The sequence below is a fragment of the Lontra canadensis genome, unplaced genomic scaffold (assembly GCF_010015895.1).
Source record: "Lontra canadensis isolate GAN:19392208 unplaced genomic scaffold, GSC_riverotter_1.0 scaffold2, whole genome shotgun sequence".
NCBI classification, from domain to species: domain Eukaryota; kingdom Metazoa; phylum Chordata; class Mammalia; order Carnivora; family Mustelidae; genus Lontra; species Lontra canadensis.
This window is the reverse complement of record NW_022630996.1, coordinates 59,853,105-59,879,271: the sequence shown is the minus strand read 5'-3', so window position 1 is coordinate 59,879,271 and position 26,167 is coordinate 59,853,105. Positions and strand designations below refer to the sequence as shown.

Sequence of the window (26,167 nt, the reverse complement as noted above, 5' to 3'; positions counted from 1 at the left end):
TAGAATGCTTATCTCTTAAAGTATAATCACTGTTATTTCAGTCTGTGCCAAACAATATTTGGAAGGCCTACAGTTCCCATAATATCACCAAGTAATGGTGGTATTATTTAAAGCAAGACTTACCAAATAAGCTCAAGGATCCTTTGAGTTTATCTGTGGGACTTTGCTTTCCCCATAAATGTTTCCAGCCTAAATGTCCACTGTACTTTTTTAAAGATTACAAAAAGACAATTATTGGCAATTGTTTGTGGCAACTGTTTCTTTCCTAAACATAACTTCAAAAAGTCAAGTAATTTCTCCGAAGTTAATAAATTTCTCAGGCTACAGAGTATGTTACAGCAGAAAAAGTTGTAAATTTTAAAAACTGGGTCATGGACAACATGTTGTTGTCTGTAGAAAGTCCTAAGGACTCCACTAAAAAACTCTTAGAACTTAAAAATGAATCCAGCAAGGCTAAAGGATATAAAATCAATATACAAAAATCAACTGTGTTTCTAGACACCAAAAGTAATCAACCCAAAAATGAAATTAAGAAAACAATTCCATTTATAATAGCCTCAAAAAGAAAAAAAATACTTAAGGATAAATTTAACAAAAGACACGCAAAACTCATACTCCAAAAACTACAAAACACCGTTGACAGAAATTAAAGACTTAAATAAATGGGAAGATATTCCATGTTCATAAACTGGAAGACTTAATTTGTTAAGATGGCAGTATTATCCCAAAGTGATCTACAGATTCAGTAGATCCATTATCAAAAGTCTAGCTGGCTTCTTTGCAGAAATAGACCAGTTGACCCTAAAATTCATATGGAAATTTAAGAGACCTAGAAGAGCCAAAACGATCTTGAAAAAGAACAAAGTTGTAATTTAAATTTACTATAAAGCTATAGTAATCAAGACTGCGTGGTACTGATATAAAGACAGACATACAGACAGAAAAGAACTAAGAGTCAAGAAATAAACGTGGTTTTGGTCACTTGCTTTTCAATAAGAATGACAAGACAATTAAATGTGGAAAGATTAGTCTTCTTAACAAAAAATAAAATAAAATAAAATAAAATAAAATAAGAAGTAGTTAGAACCCTACCTCACATTATATACAAAAACTCACTCGAAATAGAGCAACGAACTAAGTATAAGAGCTAAAACTGTGAAGCTCTTACTGGAAAACACAGGCATAAATTTCTCTGACTCAAGATTAACAATGATCTTTATTATGACACATGCAACACATGAAAATAAGAAATTGGATTTCATCAACATTTCAAACTTTTGTTCTCCAAAGGATCCGATCAGCAAAGTGAAAAGACAGACTACAAAATGGCAGGAAAATTCTGCAACTCATGTACCTGATAAAGAACTTTGGAACATATAAAGAACCCTTGTAACTCAATAATAAAAGGACAAATAACCCAGCTTTAAAAATGGCAAAAGAATTTGAGTAGGTATTTCTCCATATAATGGCCAATAAACACATATGAGGTGCTCAACATCATTAGCCATCAAGGAAATGCAAACCAAAACCACAATGAGATAACCACTTCATCCCCACTAAAATAACAAGTACTGATGAGGATATGAAGCCAAAACCCTCATACACTGTTGGTGGGGATGTAAAACCATGTAGTCGCTTTGGAAAATCGCATAGTTCCCAAATGCCCCAACAATTCCACCCCTAAGTATATATCCAAGAGAAGTGAAAACATATGTTCACACAAAAATTTGTACACAAATGTTCATGGTAGCATTATTCATAACAGCCAAAAAGTGAGGACTGCTAAGGTATGGGGTGATAAACATGTCCTCGGGGTAATGAAAATGTTCTAAAATTGACTGTGGCAATGGTTGCACAAATTTGTGAATATACTAGAAACCGCTGAATTATATACGCTTTTAAGTGGGTAAATTTTATCTCAATAAACTGTTGTTTAAAAAACTTAGGACTATCAGATCTGCCTCTTACTAATGAGTGACATTAAGCAAATTACTAACTCTGACTCAATTTTCTCTGTAAAATGGGAATAAAATATCTACCTCAGAGTGCTGTGTGGAGCTAAGTATTCCTAGCACAGGTTCTAAACACAGCAGGTGACCATCAAAATGGTAAAACTCCAAAATCTGAAGTCTTAATTATAATGAAAACTGTCATCTGGGAATCAAATATTTACAAACGATACCTAAAAAAATCAGGCACAGTGTGATTTGGAAATATCATAGTTTATACATTTCTCAAAAAGCAATAATTTTCCTCAAATACTTAAAATCCATCCTTCTCTTAGCTCATATATTAAAATTTTGAAAGAAAAGTGATCAAAAATTTAATAATTTTCTATTATGTTTCTGAAAGTATGAAATTAAGAAAGATTAAGAGCCTCCACTCTTTACTTTTAAATCTTTCAGATAACTAGAAATATTTAATTGGCAAATTACTTGCACATGCCATTAAGTGGTTAGAATGAATTTGTTTTTACAAATTCTATGGGCGCTTATTCCTTAACCTCCACCACACTATAATCTGAAATCATCAAGGTCTTCACTTATGCAAATTTTAACTTTCTATGTTTTTGTTTCCATACAGAATAACTAAATTAATGCACTTCAATTTCCAAAAGATTCACTTTTTGAAGCTGCAAATCAACGAAAACGAGTTTCCCATTCAAATAAAAAAGGTTCATCAAGCTACATTATTTTAAACACTGAACCATAATCTCTCTCATGGATCCTAAAAAATTTCATTAATACAATAAACACAAAAAGGATGTTTATTAAACCTCAAAGTAATCCCTCTCGGAGGCAGAGGGAGACTTGCCTAACAACCCACACTTCAGCTCAGAATGGCTTCACTGGGGTGCTTTCCTAACGTGCACTAAATCCTAAAAGAAAGTTGTTCTTTTGCTTTGAGGGAAATAATATCCCACCCCGCTGATACAGTTAACAACAGCTCACACGGACATTGTCCCTTAAGCAAGGAGCGGAAGACAAATTGTTGAACTGGTAAGTTAAACAACATAATGGAGCGACTGGATGCAGACCCATCTCTACCTCCACGTGCTCCAGGATCAAGGCTGCCATTTCAAACCCTTTTGACAAGTGCCTTTTTATATTAATCACAGTTAAGGGTCTGAAGAGGAAAGAAGTATTGTGGCTACAATTCACACTCACTCAAGAAAGTTCTAGGGGGAAAATGGGTGCCATTAAAAGAGAGTAAGTAAAGAGTAAGTACTTCACACACACAGCCCCTCTCATTAAAACGGAGTTCCCTGTAAGCCCCCGAAACTTTTTATTATTATTCTCAACACACAGGTACAGCCGTGGTAAGTATCTTTCTAAGCACATACGCACTCTGCGCGCACACACGCAGGCAGGCTGGGCCGAAGAGGAGACTGAAGTCATATAAATGCGGTGTTGGAGTAGGTAAAAATGAGAGCTAATGTGCACCTCTTCCAATCCAGTACTTAGAAAGGGATGCAACTACTCTGATGAGGTCATGGGCATCCAAGAAAAAGATCGTCCTTCTCATGGTGTGGAAGGCAAAGTTGTGGTTCTGGAAAAACCAGTCACTTTCCACCCCACTCTGGGCTTCTTTCCATATCCATGAAAGAAAGCCATGAACTACACCAGCCATTGTTCAACAGTGGTGAAAACGACATTCCCTCATTCCCTGGAGAGCTTATTTAAAACAAATTCCCAAGCCCCACGCCCTAAGCTTTTAATTCTGCAGACTTGAGAGGGAGCCAGGAAGTCCATAGTGGTAATGAACACCTCCACACTATTACAACCAAAACCCATGGTCTGCCTTACTGGTAAGAATCCTTCCTATTCTAAAATCTGATGGAGCTATAAATCCTTGAGGTTACCACACTGCTTAACTCATCACAGTGTAAACGCTGCTTCACAAAAATTAAAATAAAATTAAAAAAAAAAAAAAAAAGATTAAAGCCTGGCAGATACCTAGCACTTGATATTCATCTTTTATCATATGCAATAAACAGTGAAAGGTCAACTGAGATGTTTTCGATCCACATGCTAGACAAGGTGTTTTCAACCAGATAAACCAAACCATTAGCAGTCTTTCATAGTATCAAAAGTAGGTGCCCTAAAACAATGTCTGGAGGCATAGAGGAGACTGTGGTCGCTCTCCAGGTATGTGTTTGCTTTAATCATCTGTTGTACTAATTACTGTTAACTTTCCTCACCACTAGAGAAGACCACAACCAAAGAATTCCAAGTCTTTGAAATTTTTAAGGGAGTACAGAATTCCTAATTCGTTCTCTAAATGCAAGTATAATATCTGTATTGTCTAAAAAACCAATTTCCTCAGCCAGTTTCCTTAGACGGATGTGATCAAAAATTATTTTCTTGCAAAAGCATTAACATACATTTAACCCTACTGAAATGCTTCAAGAGCAGATGTACTACAAATGTACACCCACAGTGATCCCATATTAGTATAAAACTGTTTTATTTCAATTAAAATGTCTAACTATCCACCCCCAACACATACCTAAACTGTAATTTTCTCTGAGAACTTCCAATATGTTCTTGATTTTGTTTCCTTTATCAACCTATCAGAGCAAAAACTGCCTTGCAACTGTTGGAAGAAATCAGTCATTAGCAGCAAGATTACAGCAAATTTTCCAATTTGGAAAAACTGTATTTTTATCTCTCCCTCATACTGAAAGAATAATGGTATAATTTTACTATTTTTAAGTGAGCAGTACAGTTTAAAATAGTACAATTTTCCCAGTGCTCCAAGTTTTAGGATTTACTGTTGGCTTTCTGTTCTCCACACCTTCTACCCTATTTACAAGTCCTCTTCTCCCTCCACCTGACCCACACGTGCGTGCTCACACATCCACACAAACAGGGGCAGAATCCCCCAGTCAGCCTCTCCAAGCTGACAGGCTTCTGAAGTACAGTTAACTTTCAGGCAGTTGTTAACTAAGGAGTGGCTTCACAGGGTTATTGTGATTTACTCTCCAATTGACATTCTCCCACCTTCTCAACAGGCCTTTATCCCCCCTCCCTATTTTTAAAATGGAGTGATGAAGTAGCAAAAAGTACAATATTTTAGCCATTTGAGCATGGACGATTCTCAAATTATCCCACCAACTGGAAGTGCTCCCTGATACTACTATCTTTCAAAATTGAAGCCATTATGGTCAATCGTGCAAATCCGTATTTAGCTTTTCGTAAATAGTGGATTTTTGACCCAATGAACTGGAACAGCTTCTGAACAGTCTCTGGGATCTCAGGCAAGACGCTCGGCACCGAGGCATGCCACAATTCTTATCAATGTGGAAGTTATTTACTTTCGGGACACACACTGTTCTTATCCAATATTCTCATTCTCTACTGGAATGTGTATAAGAAAATGGACTTGAGTCCCAAAATAATATAAACTAAATCTACTGTAGCGCAGTAAGTTTCTTTCAACAAAATAACACACTATTTTTGTGAAACACCAAAATCAAAACCTCCCCCAAATAATGCTCCTTTCAACCCTTAACCAATTTTTGCCCTCGTTTATCTCTGGAATATTTCATTTTCCAAGTGCCTTTATAAAGATAAAAATAAATGATCTTCCCAGCAAGTTTAAAAAATTACGGCTAAAGTTCTGTCCTCGTCAAATCCACTACATACATTCCTCTAGGGTGCATACCTTCAAAACTTATTTCCATAATTTTAGAGCTCATCATTTTCTGCAACCGAGTCAAAATGACTGAAGCAGACTGTTTCCGTGTATTTTGTCATGTCAGCTGGCCTGCCTGTTTCCCAGAGCATGCCCACTCTACTTTCACAGCAGATGCTCTGGTACAAAATCTAATCGTGGACCAAGAAAGGGCCCCTCCAAACACCACCATCCATGTCAAAGAATTAACTAGAGAAAGGCATCAATCACTTCATTAGTTCTGGGAATTGTGTTTAGGTCTCAAAGACAAAAGAAAGGTCCTGTTCAAGTAAGTCTGACAAAGTTAAATTTATTTATTTTTCTGCAGGACTTTGCAGAGCTTTAATAAAGTAAAAATTTTAGGCTTTAAAAGTGACTGTCTGGTAGGAGAATCTTTTTTTCACATAACACTAACAGAAACAGGAAACACCACTACTTGAAGGTACCCAAAACTCACAATATCATTCAACAGCTAAGATTAAAGGAAAAGAGGCCACTGCAACTTCCAATAAAAGAGCAAGACTGGGCTAGTTTTTTTTGGACTCCAGGTCAACTGACAAACCTGAAGCAGAAAGCCAGTCAAAGCTTCCCAAGCATGGCACTATTTCACAACCGAAGTTCTTCACAGCTAGAAAAGTCTTAAATAAGATGTCTATTCATTCAAACTGTCCCTCTACAAAAAGCACTTATCTTTTGGCAGATCACTGACCTCTTTGAGATCTGCTAAAAGCAAATGCTCATTTAGACAGATCACTATTGACATTATTGACAACTGTGGCCATTCTTGGACTCCGACACTTACCAGAACCCCAGAGTCAAGAAATCCTTGTCTTTCGAGAATTCCTGTCTTTAAAGTTCAATTAAAAACCGCAGATCCCTACAGACATCACTGCCACATAGACAATGAAACTGGGGGCTACTCTCACATACTAAGAACGAGAACTTTAAAATTGCGTTATAAAACAGTTCATGAAGTTTTGTTCACTGGAATGCAAAAGGTAAGTTAAAGAGAAATACATGTATTAGCATTATGCAAGTAAGCAAAAATTTCAGATTTAAACCTAAGAACATACTCTGAGTTTTCAGGGGATCCACCTATGACGTTCACTGGACCAAAATAAGATTCAGGCTGTCTACTACTATTGGGCAAGGCTGTTCCTGTGGCCTACTGCAGATACAACAACCAAAGAACCAGCAAAGGGCTGGAATCGGTGATGTGAAATTAGTATCATCAAGAGACGGGTCACCGGTGGGCACACTAAATACACCAGGATTAACAGTTTCGTTACCACCACCACCACCACCACCACCACCCCGCCCCCACAACACATGCTCTTTCTTAAAATTCATAAGGAAAATGCTCTGCTTTCCCGGCATCTTCAAATAAGAAACATGGGAAAATGAAAGTGGGAAACACCCTTCGCAATGTGTCTACACCACACCTTTAAGCCCTGACCTTCACTTCCTCTGTTCACAGGAGAGTGGTCATCTGCCCGCCTCACAGAGGTACTGGGAAGCCCACAAAATGACCATAGGCCCTACTGCCTCTGGCTGTGCCGCACTCCAATTAACGCAAGAAAATCCATCTTTTCCAGGCATCATTTAGATCTGGTCCCTGTCCTCTGAGGAGCCTGCGGGCCTCCCAACTTCCTCTCTTATTAACTAAAAACTCCTGCCCAGGAGCCTCTTCCAACATATTGTGCCCACAGCTCTCAAGGTGTTCATTTCAATCAAGGGCTTCCTTTAACATCCTCCGCCTGTACGAAGACCATCTCCCTACCCCCTACCACTCCATGAGCCGCCCCCCCACTTTAGAATTCTGTTCACGTCAAAAGATAAAGCTTCCTTGGTGAGACCATGTCAAATGCATTTCAACAAATTACCTGGACAACTGTGCCATCAAGGCAATGAGAACTCTAATCCAGGTATGTTCTTCCTTACGATTACTTCCTGCTACAGCCGTACAAACTCCTAACTAAATGCAGTTGCTTACTTCTTCATGAAAGTTCTTTACTTCTTCATGAAAAATTATTAAAATCCCTCCCATGTCTGATAAAGACTGAAACTATTCCAGATTAGTCGGCCCCCGTCTTCATTAGGAAGGAAGGGCTGTCCCACAGAGCACAGCCAACCCCTGGGGGAGGGAGGAGCACACGGTAAACAGCAAACCCTTGGCGGTCATCAGGCTGCTACCTGGACTATACCACAGCAACCACAACTGTGGGCAAGTTACTTAACCTTCCCAAGGCCATTTCCTTTCAGAAAAATGGGAATTATATAGGACAGACCTCCCAGATTGGGAGGATTAAGTAATAAATTACATAGAAAGCACTTAGCCCAGAGGCAAGTAGGTAATAAGCGATCGATAAAGATAAAAATGTCAGGTACTTGCCTTCTCTCAAGAGATTATGTAAAGCCGTCTGTCTTTGGAGCAGAACAAGCTCGGTACCTACTATCCGGTCCTTCCTCCTGCCCTTGGACCCCCTATACCCCACAGTTTAGTCATATATGATTCATTCGCTGGCAGGTCCAGAGAGATTACAAGGCCAATCCAGACCTCCATGAGACTGTTATAGCACCTCCCAAGTGACCTTCACCTCCAGACCCCCATTGCTCCAAGTTCCGGCCATTCACAGGCCATAAAGCTCCTGGGTGTTCGCAGACACTCCTCTAGCGCTGCTCATAGGGCCTCTAACCCTCCTAGCACTTAGCTTACATTATGGTCTATCCTGACATCATATATTTTTTGTTTACTTTCTACCTAAAATGTAAGCTCCCTGGAGATTTTATAATCTTCAGTCTTACAATATAGTCAGATCTAAAAGATATCCCTGTCTTTACTAATTCTTTTGCCCCTACCAATTAAATGGCTTCAAGCACTATTTGCTGATAGCTACCAAATTTCTATCTCCCAAATTCCATACTCATATATACCTAAGTGCCTATTTGACAACCTCATTTCCATATCCAAGAGGCATGAAACTAACACATCCAAAAGTGACCTCCTGTTTTCCTCCCACCCCAAGCCTGTAGCCCTTCCCATCTTGGTTGGTAACTCCACTTTCTAACTGGCCAAAGTCTTTGAAATCACTCTTGCCTCCTCTTTCTTCCACAGCTCACATCCAATCCATCAGAGAACCCTGCTGATTTTCTCCTCAAAATACCCCTAAACTCACTCAGGTTCAAGCCATAGTGATCATTCATGTGGGTGGCTTTCTAAGTGGTCCCTCTCTACTCTGTTCCTTCCATGATCTATTCTCAACACAGCAGCCAGAGTAATCCAGTTAAAACATAAATCAGATTATGTAATTCTGCTTAAAAAAAAAAAAAATCCAACAGTTTCTCGGTTTACTTACCATCAATGTCCAACACCTAACCTGATCTTTATAAGGGTCTTTATCAGCTTTGTTACTTCTCTGAGCTGCTTTCCTACTAGGCTCTCCCTGACTCTTTTAGTTCACACAGGTTCTCCTTGTGGTCCTCAAATGTGCCGAGTATACTCCAGCCTTCAAACCTAGACAACAGCCGTTCCTTTTGTCTAGGACAATCTCTCTCCTTCTTCCATCTGTCTACATGATCAATTCCCCTACCTCTTTCAAGTCTGTGCTCAAAAGTCACTTTCTCAATAAAGCCAACCAAACCATACTGTGCACAGAGGAGTACCCTCTTTGTTGCATAGCTCATTGTAATCACCCCAATATTACCAGAACTTACCCATTCTATTAATCCCTTAATCCCAAGCATTAAAATTCTCAACTTGTACATGTTCCTGTTACTAGTCTGGTGAACAGGTTGGAAAACTATGTTCCACTGACCCACCAACTCTTTCTGTACATAAACGCTTACCGGAACACCACCAAACCCATTCGTTTACATACTGTCCATGGGAACAGCAGAGTTGACTAGTTATCAGAGACCCTAAGGCCCATGAAGTTCAAAATATTTACTATCTGGTCCTTCATAGAAAAAATGTGCTGCTCCTGATCTAGCATAAAAGTAATGCTTAAAAAAAAAGGGGGGCGGGGAATCATGTTGATACTCAAAAAACATAATTTTAAAGAGATAAGGCCTTAGGCCTTAAATATCATAAATTGAAATTCTTATAAACAACTCCTCACATAATGGTGTAGAAATATGTAATTATTATAATATCATTTTATTCATTCTTCCTTTCTTTTGGTTAAATAACTAGACCATCAACAAATATTTCCTCTTTTTCCTTCTTGCTTGCTTTCCACCACGATTTATTCTTCTGTACGTCCTTCTTGCCCACTACGTTAATGTGATAGTTAAGTATCAATGATGTTCAAGTTCACAGAATTCTGTAGTTTCTTTCCGTTTATTATATTCAATGTGTCAACATAATATAAATCTATTAAAAGATTCATGAATATTTTTAAAAATCATGCTTACTCTTCAGCTTACATATAAAATACGGCTCTTGTTCCTGCTATCTTCCTTCTGAGAGGTTTAGCACTGATTCCTACTGGCAAGAGACCTAGCTACAAAATGGCAGACATACACTAGCATCTTCAGATGACAATCACATAGATACATATCTTCTCTTCTCTCTTTCAAAATTTGTAGTTTCCATCAACTTACGCTTTCTAAATAGCGGTGGAACAGGCAGACTAACATTTATTACTAAATAAGCTTTCATTTAGGGGTGCCTGGATGGCTCAGTCAATTAAGCATCTGACATTAGCTCGTTATGATTGACCATGAGGTCATGAGGTCATGACTATGAGCTCATGATGATCCCCGCTCAGTGGGCAGTCTGCTAGTACCTCTTCCCCTGCCCCTTCCCCTGCTGATTTTCTCTCTTTCTCAAATAGATAAATAAAATCTTTTTAAAAAAAGAATAAATAAGCTTTTATTTAAGTACTCCAAAAAACCCTTAAGGCAGTCAAAAATTTACACACATACAGATATACGTAAAAACACACTAAAATACTCAATGCAATAGCATTCAAAATCTCAGCAGGATTTTTGTAAAGACAACTTTTTCTAAAACTGTCTTGATAATTCAAAGGGCCAGGAACAGCCAAAATAATCTTAAAAAATAAAGTGGGAGGATTCACATGAAATCAAGACTTATTACAAAGCTTTAGTAATTAAGAGAGTATAGCGATGATGTGGACAGACAATATTAGGACAGAGTTCAGAAAAAGACCCATCACAGTGGTGATCACTGTATCACCACAGGGCAATAAAAGAGCAATCGTTTCAATAAACTGTGCTGGGAAACTAGGTATCCATGAGGTTTGGGGAAGAATCTTGACCCCCCACAACATGCAAAAGTAAACAAACAAAAAACACAAGCACCATTCTAGAAAGACTAAAAATCTAAATTTGAAAGGCAAACAAAAAACTTCTAGAAGATAACATAGGAGATTTACTTTTGGGACCTCAATATAAGCAATGATTTCTCAAAGAGAACACAGAAAGCACTATCTGTAAAAGAAAATGTCGATAATTTGTACTACCCAAGTTTCAGAACTTGTGTTCCTTACGGCCCTATTAAGTGAGTGGAAATGTTAAGTCACAGAATGAAGATATCTGAGATACACAACCCATAAACAACTTGTATGTAGAAAAACGGCACACCACTAAAGAAGATATGCAAATGGCCAGCAAATATTTTTTTAAGGTTGCACAAGCCATTAGTAGTCAGGGAAATGCAAATTAAAGCCACATAATGATCTATCACTGAAATAAAAGTGACTGGTAATACCAAGTGTTAGCAAAGGCACAGGATAACGAGAACTCTCACACACTGAGAGTGTGAATGCACTGGTACAAGCACTCTGGAAAACTGTTTGGCAGTATCTATTGAAGCTAAACACACACCTTTTCTAAGACCCAACAGTTCTACTCCTAGAAATGGCCCCACACCCACAACCCAAAAGACAGATGAAACAGCATCCAAAGCACAGTATTTGCAGCTACTGAAGCTGGACATGTGCAAATGTCTATCAGTGGTAAGATGAATAAACAAATTAGGATAAAGTCATACAACGGAATAGTATACAACAAAGAAAAAGAGCAAGGGGAAAAACAGATACAACAAAGACATGGCTCAATCTCACAAATGAAATTTGAGCGAAAGTCAGAGTGAGATGGAATGTTCTGTATCTCTTCATTTTTACCAAGTTTAAAAACAAGCAAACCCAGTCGATGGTGACAGATGTTAGCTGTTAGCACTGGGCCTGGGGGACAATAACTGGAAAGGGGCCCGTGGAGCACCAGCACTATTTTCCTTCTGATCTGGATGGTGATAAAACAAGTACATACACTGTGCAGAAGTTCATCAAGACATACACTTAGGATGTGTGCATTCTTCTGTATGTACACTATGTTTATGTGAGAAGCATACTTTAAAAAATTAAAAGCAAGGGGCACCTGGGTGGCTCAGTGGGTTAAAGCCTCTGCCTTCGGCTCAGGTCATGATCCCAGGGTCCTGGGATCGAGCCCCACATCGGGCTCTCCGCTCCGCGGGCAGCCTGCTTTCTCCTCTCTCTCTCTGCCTGCCTCTCTGCCTACTTGTGATCTCTATCTGTCAAGTAAATAAATAAAATCTTTAAAAAAAAAAAAATTAAAAGCAAAAATTCATTATCACATGTAAAGTAGGCTAAAAACACAAATAAAAACAGAACAAAGTGTTCCTTGTGCAGGCCATTTCTCAGGGCCCCTGTCTCCACCCTGGTGCCCCCGCACCCTCGCCTCCACACATGCTCCAGGGAGGAGGAGAGCATGAGTGCGTGACACTGCCCAACTCACTCAGGTGTGCGGGCCCCGGTCCTCTGTAAACCCCCAGGAAACGCTGTCCTAATGTATTCATCAAACTGCCTCCACTGTGTCAATTAAGGCCACCATGAGCCAGCCGCTCGTCTGTTACTCGACAGTTTCAATGGGGACAGGTTTTTATTGGTGTTCCACTGAAAAGCTGTGGTTACAGTGACACTAAGATGAACTGGGTTGATGGGAAAGGAAAAAACGGAAGTTATTCTAGGGATGTTTAAATATGAAATAATCCTCAAGGAGTATTCACGGAGAGCATCTGAGCTTCTAGACTATACAAAACAAAACCAGGCACATGCCCATGTTCTGCCTCAGGTGATCAAGCCTTAAATAACTGCATGTCCAATGAATGTGGATGAATGGCTGCAGGAGGGGGAAGGCTTCTAGAATAAGTCTATTATACTGCCTGACCTGTACTTTAGGCAGCTACTGTCTTCACTTCTGAGAAGGAAAATGAAGACCTGAGAGGATGATTAACTGGCTCAAGCACAACAGAGCCAAAAGCTAGAAGGAGCTAAGTGTCTCCAATTTCCAAACTATTCCAGAATAGATGGTACACTGATACCATCTGTATTTTCCTCCCATCTGTACATTTCTCACCATCCATCAAGTAAAAAAAGCCCAGGAAGTCTCAATGAATTGGAAACTATGAATAAAGACATTTGAAATGGGTACCTTAGCCACCTCCCCTGAATCAACAATGTGTAAGTCCAAAAGGTCTCCACCGTTTTTCATGGGCAGTGCTGTCTACAGCAGGTTCACGAGCACAAAGGGCACCCGCTGGATACCACACAGTCCGAGGAAACTGTGGTACTTTCCAGCCAATCTATACCTTCAGTATAAAAAGTTTATTTGTACACTTTTTTCAAACGTCAGGAAGCAGTTTATTTTTAATAAAGAACCTATTCCTGGCCCACTGCTTCCTTTCTCCTAATACTTAAAGGACTTCTGGGTTTTCTGCAGCTTTGTAGCTACTCCCTGTGAGATGGGTTCTGGCTTTTCACAATAAAGAAGGCAGCAGCACGGAGGCACAATGACCCAGCCAAGGGGGCACATAGGGCTTGGAAGACCAAGGTTCTTCTGGCACTGCCCTGAGCTCCTATCCTGGGCAGAACCCTGACACTCAAGCTACTCCGTGGGAACCAGGTAAGGACCGTAGGTGCTGGGGGCGCAGGTACCTTCTGTTCTTGGGCAGTGGATGACGTCTTCCTCCCATCCATGGGACGCACCACTGACTCTGAAGGGAATGAACAGAAGTCCTGCCTAGTTCCCATGGTCTACGGCTCTGAAAAAGTCATACACAACCTCCCTCACTTTAAAACTAAACCAGAGTTTCAAAACTAAGCCAGAGATCTGGGTTTTTTTCCAAACAGAAAGATATCTGGAGCTCAAAACACAGAACAATCTTTATAAAAGGGATATGCTTAAGTTCTGCAAAGCTTCTCCCTACACTTCATTCCTGGGGATGAAAACAAACAAACAAACAAACACACAAAGAGCTGACACAAGTCTGTACTCACTTAGGTGCACACACACTCACGCCCTTACCAAAAGTCACTTCTCCTTTACCAGCTTTGTCAAACAGCTGAAAGGCCACCATGAACAAAGCATCCGGGGCACAAAGGACAGATTCAAATGCTACGAACTCTTGAAAGGATATTAATCTGCAACATAAAACAAGCACAGAGCATAAAATCAGTAGCCTGTGGCAAATAAAAGCATACACAAATAGACACTAAGGAAAAAAATTAAACATCACTGTCAAAAAACTACATTCAAACCTAAAACCATTGATTAACACTCAGCATTTTCTTTCACATACAGTGGACTGAAACAGCAATGTAGAGGATCTGAAGAAAGAACATGACAGGTTTGAATTATAATTTCAAATGTAACTGTTTTAGCCAAAAATGGCATTTTTGTTTCAGGCATATTGCTGGATTCTAGAATTAAAGAGGAGATATTTTAGATTAGGATGTGATTGTGTAGCAGCAAAACAGAGCAGCTTTGTCATTCATTAACACCTTTATACACCATGTAAAAATGGCTCACAGAGACCCATTCATTGCTTATATCCACCGACCACATGTGGACTCAGCTGGCCGACAGCACGGGCAGGGGCAGTAGAGTACAAACAGACGTGACATGTGACGCCAAGGATGTTTTGGTCCCATTAGGCAGACAGGACTAGTCTAGAACTAGAGACAGTATACACAGTTAAGATAGGGACCAACATGATGAAAACAGAATTCTGGGAGGAAATCAAAGAAAGCTCTGCAGCAGAAATGGAATGCGAACTAGGTCTTGAAAAACGCGTGAAGTTCAGGTATGTAGTAATGGGCACAGAAGGGCGGGAACTCTGGTCAGGGGACCCGAGCAGAAAGGCAGGTGCGAGAAATCTAGGGCGTGGACAAGGGAAATGGTGAGGAACTGATTTTGTCTAGGCAGCAGAGCACATAAAAGAAAAACACTGTGAAATGCGATTAGAAGTAGAAGACCAGAGATGGGCATGAAAACAAAAAAAGGGCCTCCTTTTTCTTCTCTAGGAAGCAAGGAGTGATTGACAGCTTCTGAGCAAGGTCATGACATGATCAAATCTGGCTGTTAGGAACAATACAGCAGGCCACAGATGCTTTGACTTTCAAGGAGGAAACACATCCACAAAAGCTTTCCCAGAAATGTTCTGTGCCACTATTCTGTATTTTAAATGTCCAAATATTTCAATAATACACTGAAATAGTCCAAGTCTCTGGAGGATAGAGAGGGAGGAAGAAAACAGGAGTGTTTTCCTATGTTTCTCAAAACACTTAATTACTTCTAAGCATCTCATAGAGAGAACACATTTTTATACAAAGTTAAGTGTTACAAAGTTAAGTGTTTTCCAGAAAGTCACCTGATCATAATAATGTCACCAAGAAAGGAAAATCCCATCGTGTGTTCAATAGACGATTTCTGTCATTCACAATCCAAAACACATCCTTCCAAATGCAAGGGAATATTTGGGACCAGGAACAGCATGTGTTACATAAATATGTCTGCCCAAGAACATCTTCTCTACCACTCAGTGTGTCTCACTGAGAGTCTATGTGCAAGCGAGACTGGGGTAGACAGGGATGGAAAAGCAGCAAAGCGGAGTCAAACATTCTCAGGGGTCCTTGACAAGCTTAGAGCCTGTTGGGGGAGCACAAGGTAGTCACGTGCATATATGCCCACCAGAATGCACGAGTTGAGGGTCATAAGTTAAAGAAGACAAAGTGTTACGGGGACACAACAGGAGTGATTTATTCTGCCTACAAACCTAGGGAATGCTTCATGGAGATGTGGCATTTAAAGAAGAAATTTTAGGGGCACCTGGGTGGCTCAGTTGGTTAAGCGACTGCCTTCGGCTCAGGTCATGATCCTGGAGTTCCCGGATCCAGTCCCGCATCGGGATCCCTGCTTGGCAGGGAGTCTGCTTCTCTCTCTGACCCTCCCTCTTCTCATGCTCTCTCTCTCATTCTCTCTCTCAAATAAATAAATAAAATCTTTAAAAAAAATTTTTTTTAATTGAGAAGATCTTAGAAATCATCTACTTCAACCTCCTCATATTACTTTTTTTTTTTAAGGTTTTATTTATCTGACAGAGAGAGCGCATGCACGCACAAGCAGGGGGAGCAGCAGAGGGAGAGGGAGAAATAGAATCCCTGCCCCAGGACCCCAGGATCATGACCTGAGCTGAAGGCAGACACTTAGATGACTGAGCCACCCAGGCAACTCCTCATTTTACTTTTGAGAAAACTAGAAGTCAATGACTTATGTGAAGGGGAAGCAACTGATTCTGGCATTCTGGCCGAAAAACCAGGTGTCCTAGTTTCCATCTGACTGAGACCAAATTCCAGCTGGGATGGGAAGATGGCGAGAAGAGTGAAGGGCATAGAGAAGACGTTCCACACTGAGGAAAGAACAGAGGAAAACACAGAGGTGACAACATATGGGGTGTGCTGTGCTTAGGGAAGGATGCAGGTGTTGCCAACCCCATATCTAACAGATTGTGAAGGGTGAACAATGACTTGAGCTATAATAATGCCACCTGTGGAACACCTTAAAGGCCCAAGTTACTAAATCCTGTCTTCTTTGCAAGCAGTGAGGTCACTGAAAGTTGGGAGTGGGGGGCACTAATAAATATCAGGTTCAGATCTTTGTCTTAGAAAAGGAATTGGGTAGGACGCCTGATTGGCTCAGTTGGTTAAGCCACTGCCTTCGGCTCAGGTCATGATCCCAGGGTCCTGGGATCGAGTCCCACATCGGGCTCCTTGCTTGGCGGGGAGCCTGCTTCTCTCTCCGCCTCTGCCTACCACTCTGCCTGCTTGTGCTCTCTCTCCCTCTCTCTCTCTGTCAAATAAATAAATAAAATCTTAAAAAAAAAAAAAAAGAAAGAAAGAAAAGGAATTGGGGTGGAATATGAATTTAACAGAGGCAAGATGAGATGGGAGATAATATGAGAGCAAGAGACAGCAGGGGTCTAAGCCAGAGCTATCACACCAGGATTGAAAAGAGAGGAAAGGTTAGAGAAATACAGTTGAGGCAGGAATGACAGAACTTGGTGGAGATGGATGTCAGAGACCGAGGGCCAGGAAAAGGGCCTCACTACAACCAAAACCTCCAACCTGGCTAACTAAGCAGGAAGATATGACCAACAAAGATAGAGCAAGAGAAAAAAAGAAGAGGGAACGGCCTTGCGAGACAGTAAAACCAATTCTGACTATTCCATTTAAGGTACTATTAGGACACTGAATATGGTGTCCAGCAGGAAACCAAAAGCACCAGTGTGGAACTCGGGAGGGGGGCTGACAGGAGTTGAACTCCAAAAAAATTCATGCTGAAGTCGTAAACCCCAGTACTTCAGAATATGACCACTGCTTGGAAATAGGGTTGTTGTAATGTAATTAGTGAAGATGAGCTCCGACCTGAATAGGGTGCACATCTAATCCAATATGACTAGAGTCCTAAAAAGTGCATGTTTGGATGCAGACATGCACACAGGAAGAATATCTGTGAAGATAAAGGCAGAGATCAGATGCTTCTATAAACAAAGGAATGCCAGAGACTTCCAGCAAACCACCAGAAGCTTGGGGACAGGCATGGAACAGATCTTCCCTCCCAGCCCTCAGAAGAAAGCAACCTCACTGACACCCTTGATCCCACCCTCCACAACTGTGAGACAATAAATTTACTTATTTTTAAAGTCTTCCAGGTTGGGGGAACTTTGTTATAGCAGCCCTAGCAAACTCATACAAAGGCTAAGACAGGAAACAGATCTGGGAGTTTTGAAACAAAGCCACCTTAAAGCTGTGAATGAGGCTGCCCAGAGGCTGCTCAATCAGGGCTCACACTTCGTTCTCCACACTACTGAAGCAGCAGAGAGGGAAGGCATCTCTGACTCTCATTCTTCTCACCACTGCTCCTACTCCCAAGACTCCTCTGAGCAGGTACCAACAACCATACAGCCACACGGCTCACCAAACTGCTTGCTGGCAATCTGTCAAGGCACAAAATAATCCTATTTGCTCCATTATCCCCGCACAGACGTGTGGTTAATCAAAAGCAAATTGCACAGTGTATTATTCAAAAAAGAGGCATTTTTTTAAAATTTAATGATTGGAGGGGCGCCTGGGTGGCTCAGTGGGTTAAAGCCTCTGCCTTTGGCTCAGGTCATGATCCCAGGGTCCTGGGATTGAGCCCCACAACGGGCTCTCTGCTCAGTGGGGAGCCTGCTTCCTCCTCTCTCTCTCTCTGCCTGCCTCTCTGCCTACTTGTGATCTCTGTCTGTCAAATAAATAACTAAATAAAATCTTTAAAAAAAAATTTAATGATTGGAATAAAGACTTAAATACAATAAAAAGAGTATCTTACATCTCTCAAAATGGTATGAGAAACCTATCTATATGCATGAACAAATCCTCATCTGGCAACGTCAATGTGGTTTCTGGCCATTTGGCCAATGAATACTCTGGTATTTTAGGCATGTTACAGATACCAAAAAGGTATGTAATTTGGTAATCCTGTTAGATACAAGTATTATACATCTATGTAGGAGGTAGACAGATGAACCATGAAATCATAATGTCTTACTGTTAAGCAAGATCATTTAGGATTTTCAAGGTAATCTGACTAGAGGGCTAACAGAATAATTACACAGTACTATATTCCTTTACAGCATGCTATCTACACACACACAGACGTATATATGTATTTTCACATAAACAGTACTTCAGTTTTGCTTTATAGATTTAATGGGTATTAGAGTAAATTACAACAAAAAATACAAGCTTAATCAAGTTCAGACCTGGCTGGTGAGCTCACTTGGTTCCATTTCCACCCAAAACTTCTCTGACAATGTCCGATGCCCTCTAAAATAATTCCCACAACTCTTGTCGGACTCCGTGATCGCTACCTACGGAACAGTGTTCGAGTGCGCCCACCCGCAGCAACTAAGAGCAGGACATGGGTCAGCAAAGAGAAGCAAACCCAGCAGTCCATTTTCAAAGGCCTTCAACTACTCGGATGAGTGAAAAGTAGGTTTCTAACTACTGTTCTTGGTTCCAATGTCACCAGAGATTTTTTTAAGGAAGTTGTTTTTGTGTTTCAAACCACTTGAGCCATTATTCTCCTCATTCTAAAGCCATCTGGAACAGCAGCAATGTTACAACCCCATGAGAGCCATGTAAAGCAGCCTAAACACCACATCCTGCAATCAAATACTGAGGCAAGCAGAAAAGGGATTCCAAGCGGACTGTATGTGCACACTGGGCTCAGGACTGCATAAGATTACATAACTCTTATGTACACAGTCGGATACTAGAAGGACACATACCAAACGATGCCAGTGTTTCCTTATACTAGGATCTCCTTAGGTCTCCTCCTCCCATATTTGCAAGGCATAGCTCTTGGCCTAGAGATGCTTAGAGACTCCAGACTGAAAACTATATTATGGGAAAAAGTGGTGAATAACAGAAGTGGAGAGGAAGGAAAGATTATTATTATATTGAGGGAAAAGAGATGGGGACTGTCAGTAGCATCACATGATGTCAGAGGGACGATGCAACCAAGTGGACGTGTACCATCAGTCTTGCAGAAGGAACATGTGACCGAGCAGAGATGGGAGGTGGGAGAAGGAGAGGCCGCCAAAAGCAGTGGGGCTTCAATGCCTACTCTGTGTGCAGGGAAGACACAGGTGAAAAGTGCAACCCCTGCCACCACCACCCCCCTGCCGCCAAACTGATGGCCTGGGATAGGGTGGCAGACGGTGGGTCAGGAACCAAGGCAGGAAGGCTGCAGGTGAAGAGCCACCAGCGGTGCGAGAATGCTGGAGTAAGGGCAGGGGCAAAGGGGCTCACATCCTGACAGTACCCAAAGTCTGAAATTCTTCATGACACGATGAATTGTGCTTTAAACCATTTAGTCTGGCAGAGGAGTGTTAACTGAGCTGGAAGGAGAAGAGCCAGGCATCAGGGGATGTGTTGGCTAAATCCAGGAAAGAGCCATGAAGGCCTGGAGGAAAAGAAGGGTGGCTTAGGACAAGGCAAGGGGAGTCTAGAGTGCTACGCTCTCCAAAGAGGGCAATCTGACAGCACAGCAAGAGTCTGAGAAGTGCCCACACTCTTTGACACCACAATCCCAATTCCAGGCTGTGTCCTAGAAAATAAGGAATGAACGTGCACGAACTTTTATGTGTAAGGATGTTCAAGTGGCACGGTCAATAGTGCAAAAAGCGAAAACAACATCAATATGCAAAAATACGTGACTAATTAAACACAGGAACATCCATATACAGAATACTCTCCAACCACTATCCTCATTACAAACAGATTCACATTATTAAGTAAAAGGTCAGTTATATGAATGGATACAAAAAAGATTCCATTTTGTTAAAAGTGGACAAAAATAATAACACATACATAAAAGTGCGAAGGATGTATGCCAACATGTTGACAATGGTTCTCTCCAGATAGTTAAAATCTTAGAAACAAAGTTTTCTCCTTTTGCTTGCCCATATTTTTAAGTCTTTTCCATAATACATGTCCTGAATTACTTTTGTAATGAGAGAAAGAATTTAAGTTTACATGAAACAAAACATCAAGGATCTAAGCTTAGGTAGTGGCAGGAGGACTGAATGAGGGATGGGGATGGTGGGGGAGGGGGGACTGGAAAAAGAAACAAATGACAGAAAGTCACATTAACTGGCTATCCAAGGAGGACAACCTCCAGCTTCTCTTCCTGCCGGCTGTTGCTTATTCCTGCTCAGCAGTGGCTTATACCCCATGTGGTCCCTTTCATCCTCTGCCTGGCTTCCACCTCCAGGCCAACTCTGTGGCTAGGAAAGTTTAAGCAACTGCACATAAGGATCTGATCTGCTCAGCCTTCAGGAAGTTTGGTTGTAGACAATGCACCATATCAAAATCCAATTACCACTTTTACTTAAGGCTCCTAACCACAAGAGTGCTTCGCAAAAATAACTTCTTCTTATAACCCTCTTCCGTGTGTTACAACAGAAGCCAAACAATTGTCCAGGATTAATGGCAGAGATAAAAGTCAAAATGAACTCCAAAAACTCAGTTCCAACCACCAGACCACCCAGGTTCAATTATCTGTGAATGTCGGGGGTGGGGGAGACCAGAAACACAGAACTGGGCTTTCCTGAGATCCCAAGTTTATCAAAAGAGCTTTGGCCTCCACGATTTTAACATCCTCAACAGCTTTTGGGGTTTTCCAGCTCTTTTATTTCCCTCGCAAATGCCTTGCAAATATATGTGGTTCAGGCCACCAAGCAAATATGTTCCCTCCATCTCTGGTGTACCAGGCAATGCCCCAGGCACTAAGGATACTATGAACATGAGTAAGATGGACAGAATCGTGTCCTCAAGGAATTCCATTCTAGTGGAGAAGAGAGGCAATGAGCACAAACATACCCACATAAAAATAAGATGATTCATAATCAGGTAACTTCCGTGTAGAGCGTAAGATAGAGGAATGCCGTAAAGCAGTTGTTTCTCAGCCCCAGACGGCCTATTCAATGGTCTTTGGAGGGACCTGGGCTGCCTTTTGTTTCTTCCCACTTCCCAAGTGATTCTACTGTGCAGCCAAGCTTGAGAATGATGGGAGATGGGCTGCTCTGCCTATGTGGTCAGGAAACACATCTTGGGAGGTAGCATGAAGATCTGAATGGTGAGAAGGAGGAAGCACTGGGAAGATGTGGAGCAAGAATTTTGGGGGCAGAAGAACCTCACTGCCTGCGCCAGCCCTAAGACAGGCCAACCCTGGCAAGCCCCACGGGGCAGGGAGCCACCAGAGGGCTGGAGACTAGAGGACGAGGGAAGTAGGAGGGAGACGGGGATGAAGGAGCATGCAGGGCTATATGAGGTGATGTGGACTGTACCAAAAGGACGCACGGGCGACAGCCTCTACCAAGGACTTTAGACCCAGGAATGCTGGGATTGCATGGGAAAAACACTCGGGATGCTGCAGAGCACAGACTGCAGGGGGAGGCAGTGAGCCCAATCCAAAGAGGCTGCGGCAGGCTGGGCCAAGGGCTAGCTTATTAGCAGAGAGATCTGAGAAGTGTTCAAATCCAGGGCTTGTCTGAGAAGTCACAGCACACAGCTATTCAAGCCTGGGGAGTCAGGTGCCTATCAGGGACACCCAATGGCCTATGGCCCCAGGAGTTACGGCAGCTAGAGGTACAGACTCTGAGGCCCTGCGGTCACGCAGGATATGAAAACTACTAGTTGGGCAGATGGTGGAGGAGCTCGTAAGTAAATGGTGCCAGTTGATGGTCAGTGAGAAAACAAACAAAGCCGTAAACCCAATCAGGCAAATTCATTCCAACTGTTCTTAACACACTTTAAAGAGACAATGAATTATTATTACCTAATTGTATATGCTAAAATCATCAGGAGTAAGGTGGAAAGCGGAGTGAGTTACAGTTCTTTCTTTGCCTGTGTGGCTGAATAATTTTGCTGGGCAAGTTGGAGCAGATCTCCTTCCCTGATCTATGAAGGAGGCTCTCTCCGATGCTTTTCAGTCCAGAATCCTGTTTTCTTTCATGTTCGGCCACAAGGAGCCCTCCCGTGCCCACCGTGGTTCCAGCACTGGCACTGCTGGGAGCACATCTGTTCTGAGGCCAGCTGGGCTCCTCAGTTCTACACACACTTGGGTTCAAATCTCACTGCAGCGTTTGCCAGGGGTCTATTTAAATTCACTGGCTCCAGTGAAATCTGGCAGATTGAATATTGTTCAAACAAGCAGGCTACTGCCTGGCTTTAAAAACCTATTAAAGATTTTATTAGCAATTTTAGTGTATTGTTATCATGAGTTTCGCCTATAAATACCACCTCTACATATATCACTGCCTCCATATTGCCAACAGTAGATAAATACACAGGCTCTCATAGTTGTGAACTTGACTCAGTAAGTGATAAGCTCCTATTTCCAGATCTACCTGTCTGTCCACCGCTTACAGTTCACTCCAAACAGCACTCAAGTGGCCCAGGGCCAACTGTGCCAACTACTGGGATTCATACAGGGCATTCTTACACCTCCAACAATGCCTGCCTTATCAGAAGGATCTGCACATTTAACAGGTATGACTCACCCCCATTCTACTTCTCTTCTGCTAATAGTCTGCTGAACCACACACTCAAAAAGGTCTTTCATACCTCTAAACATTCTACACCCCATTCCTTCTTGCCCCTGTTAAATAGTACTGCCCACTGGCCAATGACCTCAGGAGAATCTGTCTTCATGTCCTGTCACCTCCCCAACCTTTTAAACTTTGAATCATAAAAAAGTTCTAATTGTGGCCAATCTCCACAAAAGTAATACTGCATTGAGGAAAAGAATTCCCACAGGGTGTTTAAAGCTAGAGACAAATCATGTTCTCTATCTCCAACAGACTCTAGATAAATATCCTCTTTGTTCTTAAACACTAACAGGGATTGTAAACCGAAAAATAACAAAAACCCTAAAAAGTTTAAAGGGGACTTTTAACGGAAGAGAAAAACTGAAAGGGAGAAAGACCACTGGTTTAAATTTAAAAAAAAAAAAAAAGGCGAGGGGTGGGGAGAGAGTAGTTCTAAGCCATAATGGAAAAGTCACTCAGGTAAGCAAAGTAAACTAAAAAATCTATTTCCGAGATCTTCCTTTGTCCTTTTAAGGCTGGATGAGAAGGTTTCAATTCTATTAAAATGGTAAATGAAGAAGGATAATGGAGATATGTCAGCTTTAGATAAGATAATCAGGACCTAAAATGCCACCAGGCACACAAATGTGTTACCTAGCATGTTTTCAAGTGACTGCTGTATACTTGCTAGCACTCTGCATAAAGCAGCAGGTTGCTTGTTAGGTTACCACTGGATAACCAGGTACTTTAAATGCTTCCAGTAGAGCACATGCTACCAAACCCTTCACTTACCCAATTTCAGTCTTCAGTTTAATTTTCCCTTGGTTTAGCACTAAAGAGCACAAAAAGTACCTTCCACTCAAGAGATTTTGAGTACTTAAAGCCCAGAAGACAAGGTGAAGAACAGAATTTTCTCATGCATACTTTCAGCACAGGCCCATATTAACTATGGGTGTTCTTTGCTCAAATAGCATTTTAAAATACCAAAAATCGATTGAGTTGAATGATTTTTTAATTGGGACACAATGCCTTTCTCAACGTGTTTTTCTGAATCTTTGAAGCAAGGTAATGATGATTACAGGGATATTCAAAAACAGATGAGCACCTAAGCACAGACATACAGAAAGTGACAAGAGCAAATATGCTACTTTCTTGCATTTGCCAATGACAACTGCCAGTTAGTCACTTTATTAAAAACAAAATTAAAAATAAGCAGTAAACTAATTTTTTTAAAAAACCTATGAAATCAAGTTTTACTGATTCCTCTTCAGGGACTATTATCAATTACTCAGAAGTATTTCAACTTTTTCTTTCATTCAGTTTAAGTCTTACACTATGGATACACACAAATACCTTTTCCGATGTGATCATAACATAAGCACTTGGCAAAGCAAAAATTCAATGACTGAAATAGCCTTTATCACATTTTTAAAAATAAAATTATTCATGCTGTGGGCAAGAAGAAATAAAAGCACACAGGCTTAAAGCCAGAATATCATACACACAAAAAAGCCAACATTAATATCTGCTGTGCCAGCTGAATTCAAATTAACCCAATTTTACATGTTAATTAAACCAGCTATTTTCTTCTTATTGTATTTTTGCCTCTTAAATAGTAGAGTCTACAAGTGATTCCCAACAGACTTGTTCCAACAACAATGACGTATTCATTTACTTCTATTATGACCATACAATACAGTAACTGAGCAGTAATTTTTCACAGTCAATTACATGTGTGGTTCTTTATGCTTAAAGATGCTGAAATAATGTGTACTATAGAGCCATATGCCTGCATCTCTACTCTGCCTGAGGCAGTTGCCTGGGTAACACATTTTCTCTTCGGTTTAGCATAACCCTTCATTGAATATCATTAGGTGTCATTAAATAGCAAACATTAACATGAACTTCAATACACTACTTAGATAGAGTCATTTTACCCATGTAAACAAGTGCTCCATCATTTATAAGAAGCTTAAAATAGATTATGATTTTCTGTATTTAAGACCATGAAAAAGAAAAAAAAGTACCCACGTGTTGATTCCAAATTCAATTTGCAGAAATTTCTGATAACATAAGAGAATTCAGACAAGTTCCAGGGGTAACATGTCTTACCATATTCAATGTAAACAAAAAAGGATTGGGCTTTTTACTCAGAGTTTACTTTTCAGATTTACTCAAAGTTGTACAACAATTCCATCAACTGCATCTCAGACCATCAAAGACTTTTACTCTTCATAACAAGGTGTGAAGAAGGCACTTGAGTTCAGCAACAAAATTAACTTAGAGGATAAGGTGCTTAAAACTCAAGGCACACAGTAATAAATAAAAGTATAGGAGACATCATGCATTATCTAAAATATTTTAAACATTAAAAATTTAATAATGTGTTCTATAGTTTAGATATGGCAAAATATGGTTTTATTCACAGTTTTCTAGAGCCAGTGCCTGCATTAAGAGTAGCCATCATCCCAAATAATCCATTAGCCCTCCCTCCCATGCCACCACAAACCAGCACTCATGTCTAAGAAGAACAACACGCTCGGCTCTACAACACTTACAGCCTCCCCACCAACCCTCCCAAGCAGATTACAGTTCAGAAACAGTGGACTTCTGATTTTTCTGAGACATAATCGTAATTCCAAATTAAGTCTAAACTCTCGGCCTAGAAGCAATTACAACTTGCCTTGTATCATCTGCATTGGAAAGGGTCTCCGAATTTACAATGTTCATTTTAAAGGACACGTACAAAATGGAAATGAGTCCTCAGGTGGCAGTGCCAAATCCAATATACTTTCTCACCTTTCCCAGTATAGGAGGAAGGCAGCTCCAAAATCCTGGAAAGGAGAGGGGGCAGGTGAGGCTCAACAGTGACCAGGGTGGAGGGGAGGGCTGATCAAGGTTCAGGAGTCAACTGCAAAGCTGTCCAGTCAACCTAAGAGTCACTACGAAGAAAAGCTCTGCCAAGAACAAGTGAGTTCTTGGTTATGGGACTGAGATCCCAAGATACAACTACGACGGTGAACTGTGTCTTTT

The 26,167-nt window shown here is 40.9% G+C and overlaps 1 protein-coding gene across 3 annotated transcripts in view; it reads right to left on the bottom strand.

Moving 5' to 3' along the window:
• The window catches only part of SLC25A13 (solute carrier family 25 member 13), a 178,217-nt gene that overhangs the window by 96,098 nt on the left and 55,952 nt on the right, over positions 1-26,167 (bottom strand). For 2 of the 3 annotated variants that reach the window (XM_032874629.1, XM_032874639.1), the window contains exon 4: positions 14,026-14,141. The exons of the other annotated variant lie outside the window; for it this stretch is intronic. In XM_032874629.1, the coding sequence (XP_032730520.1) occupies positions 14,026-14,141 (116 nt within the window). The remainder of the gene's footprint in view (positions 1-14,025; positions 14,142-26,167) is intronic. 3 annotated transcript variants of the gene reach the window in all.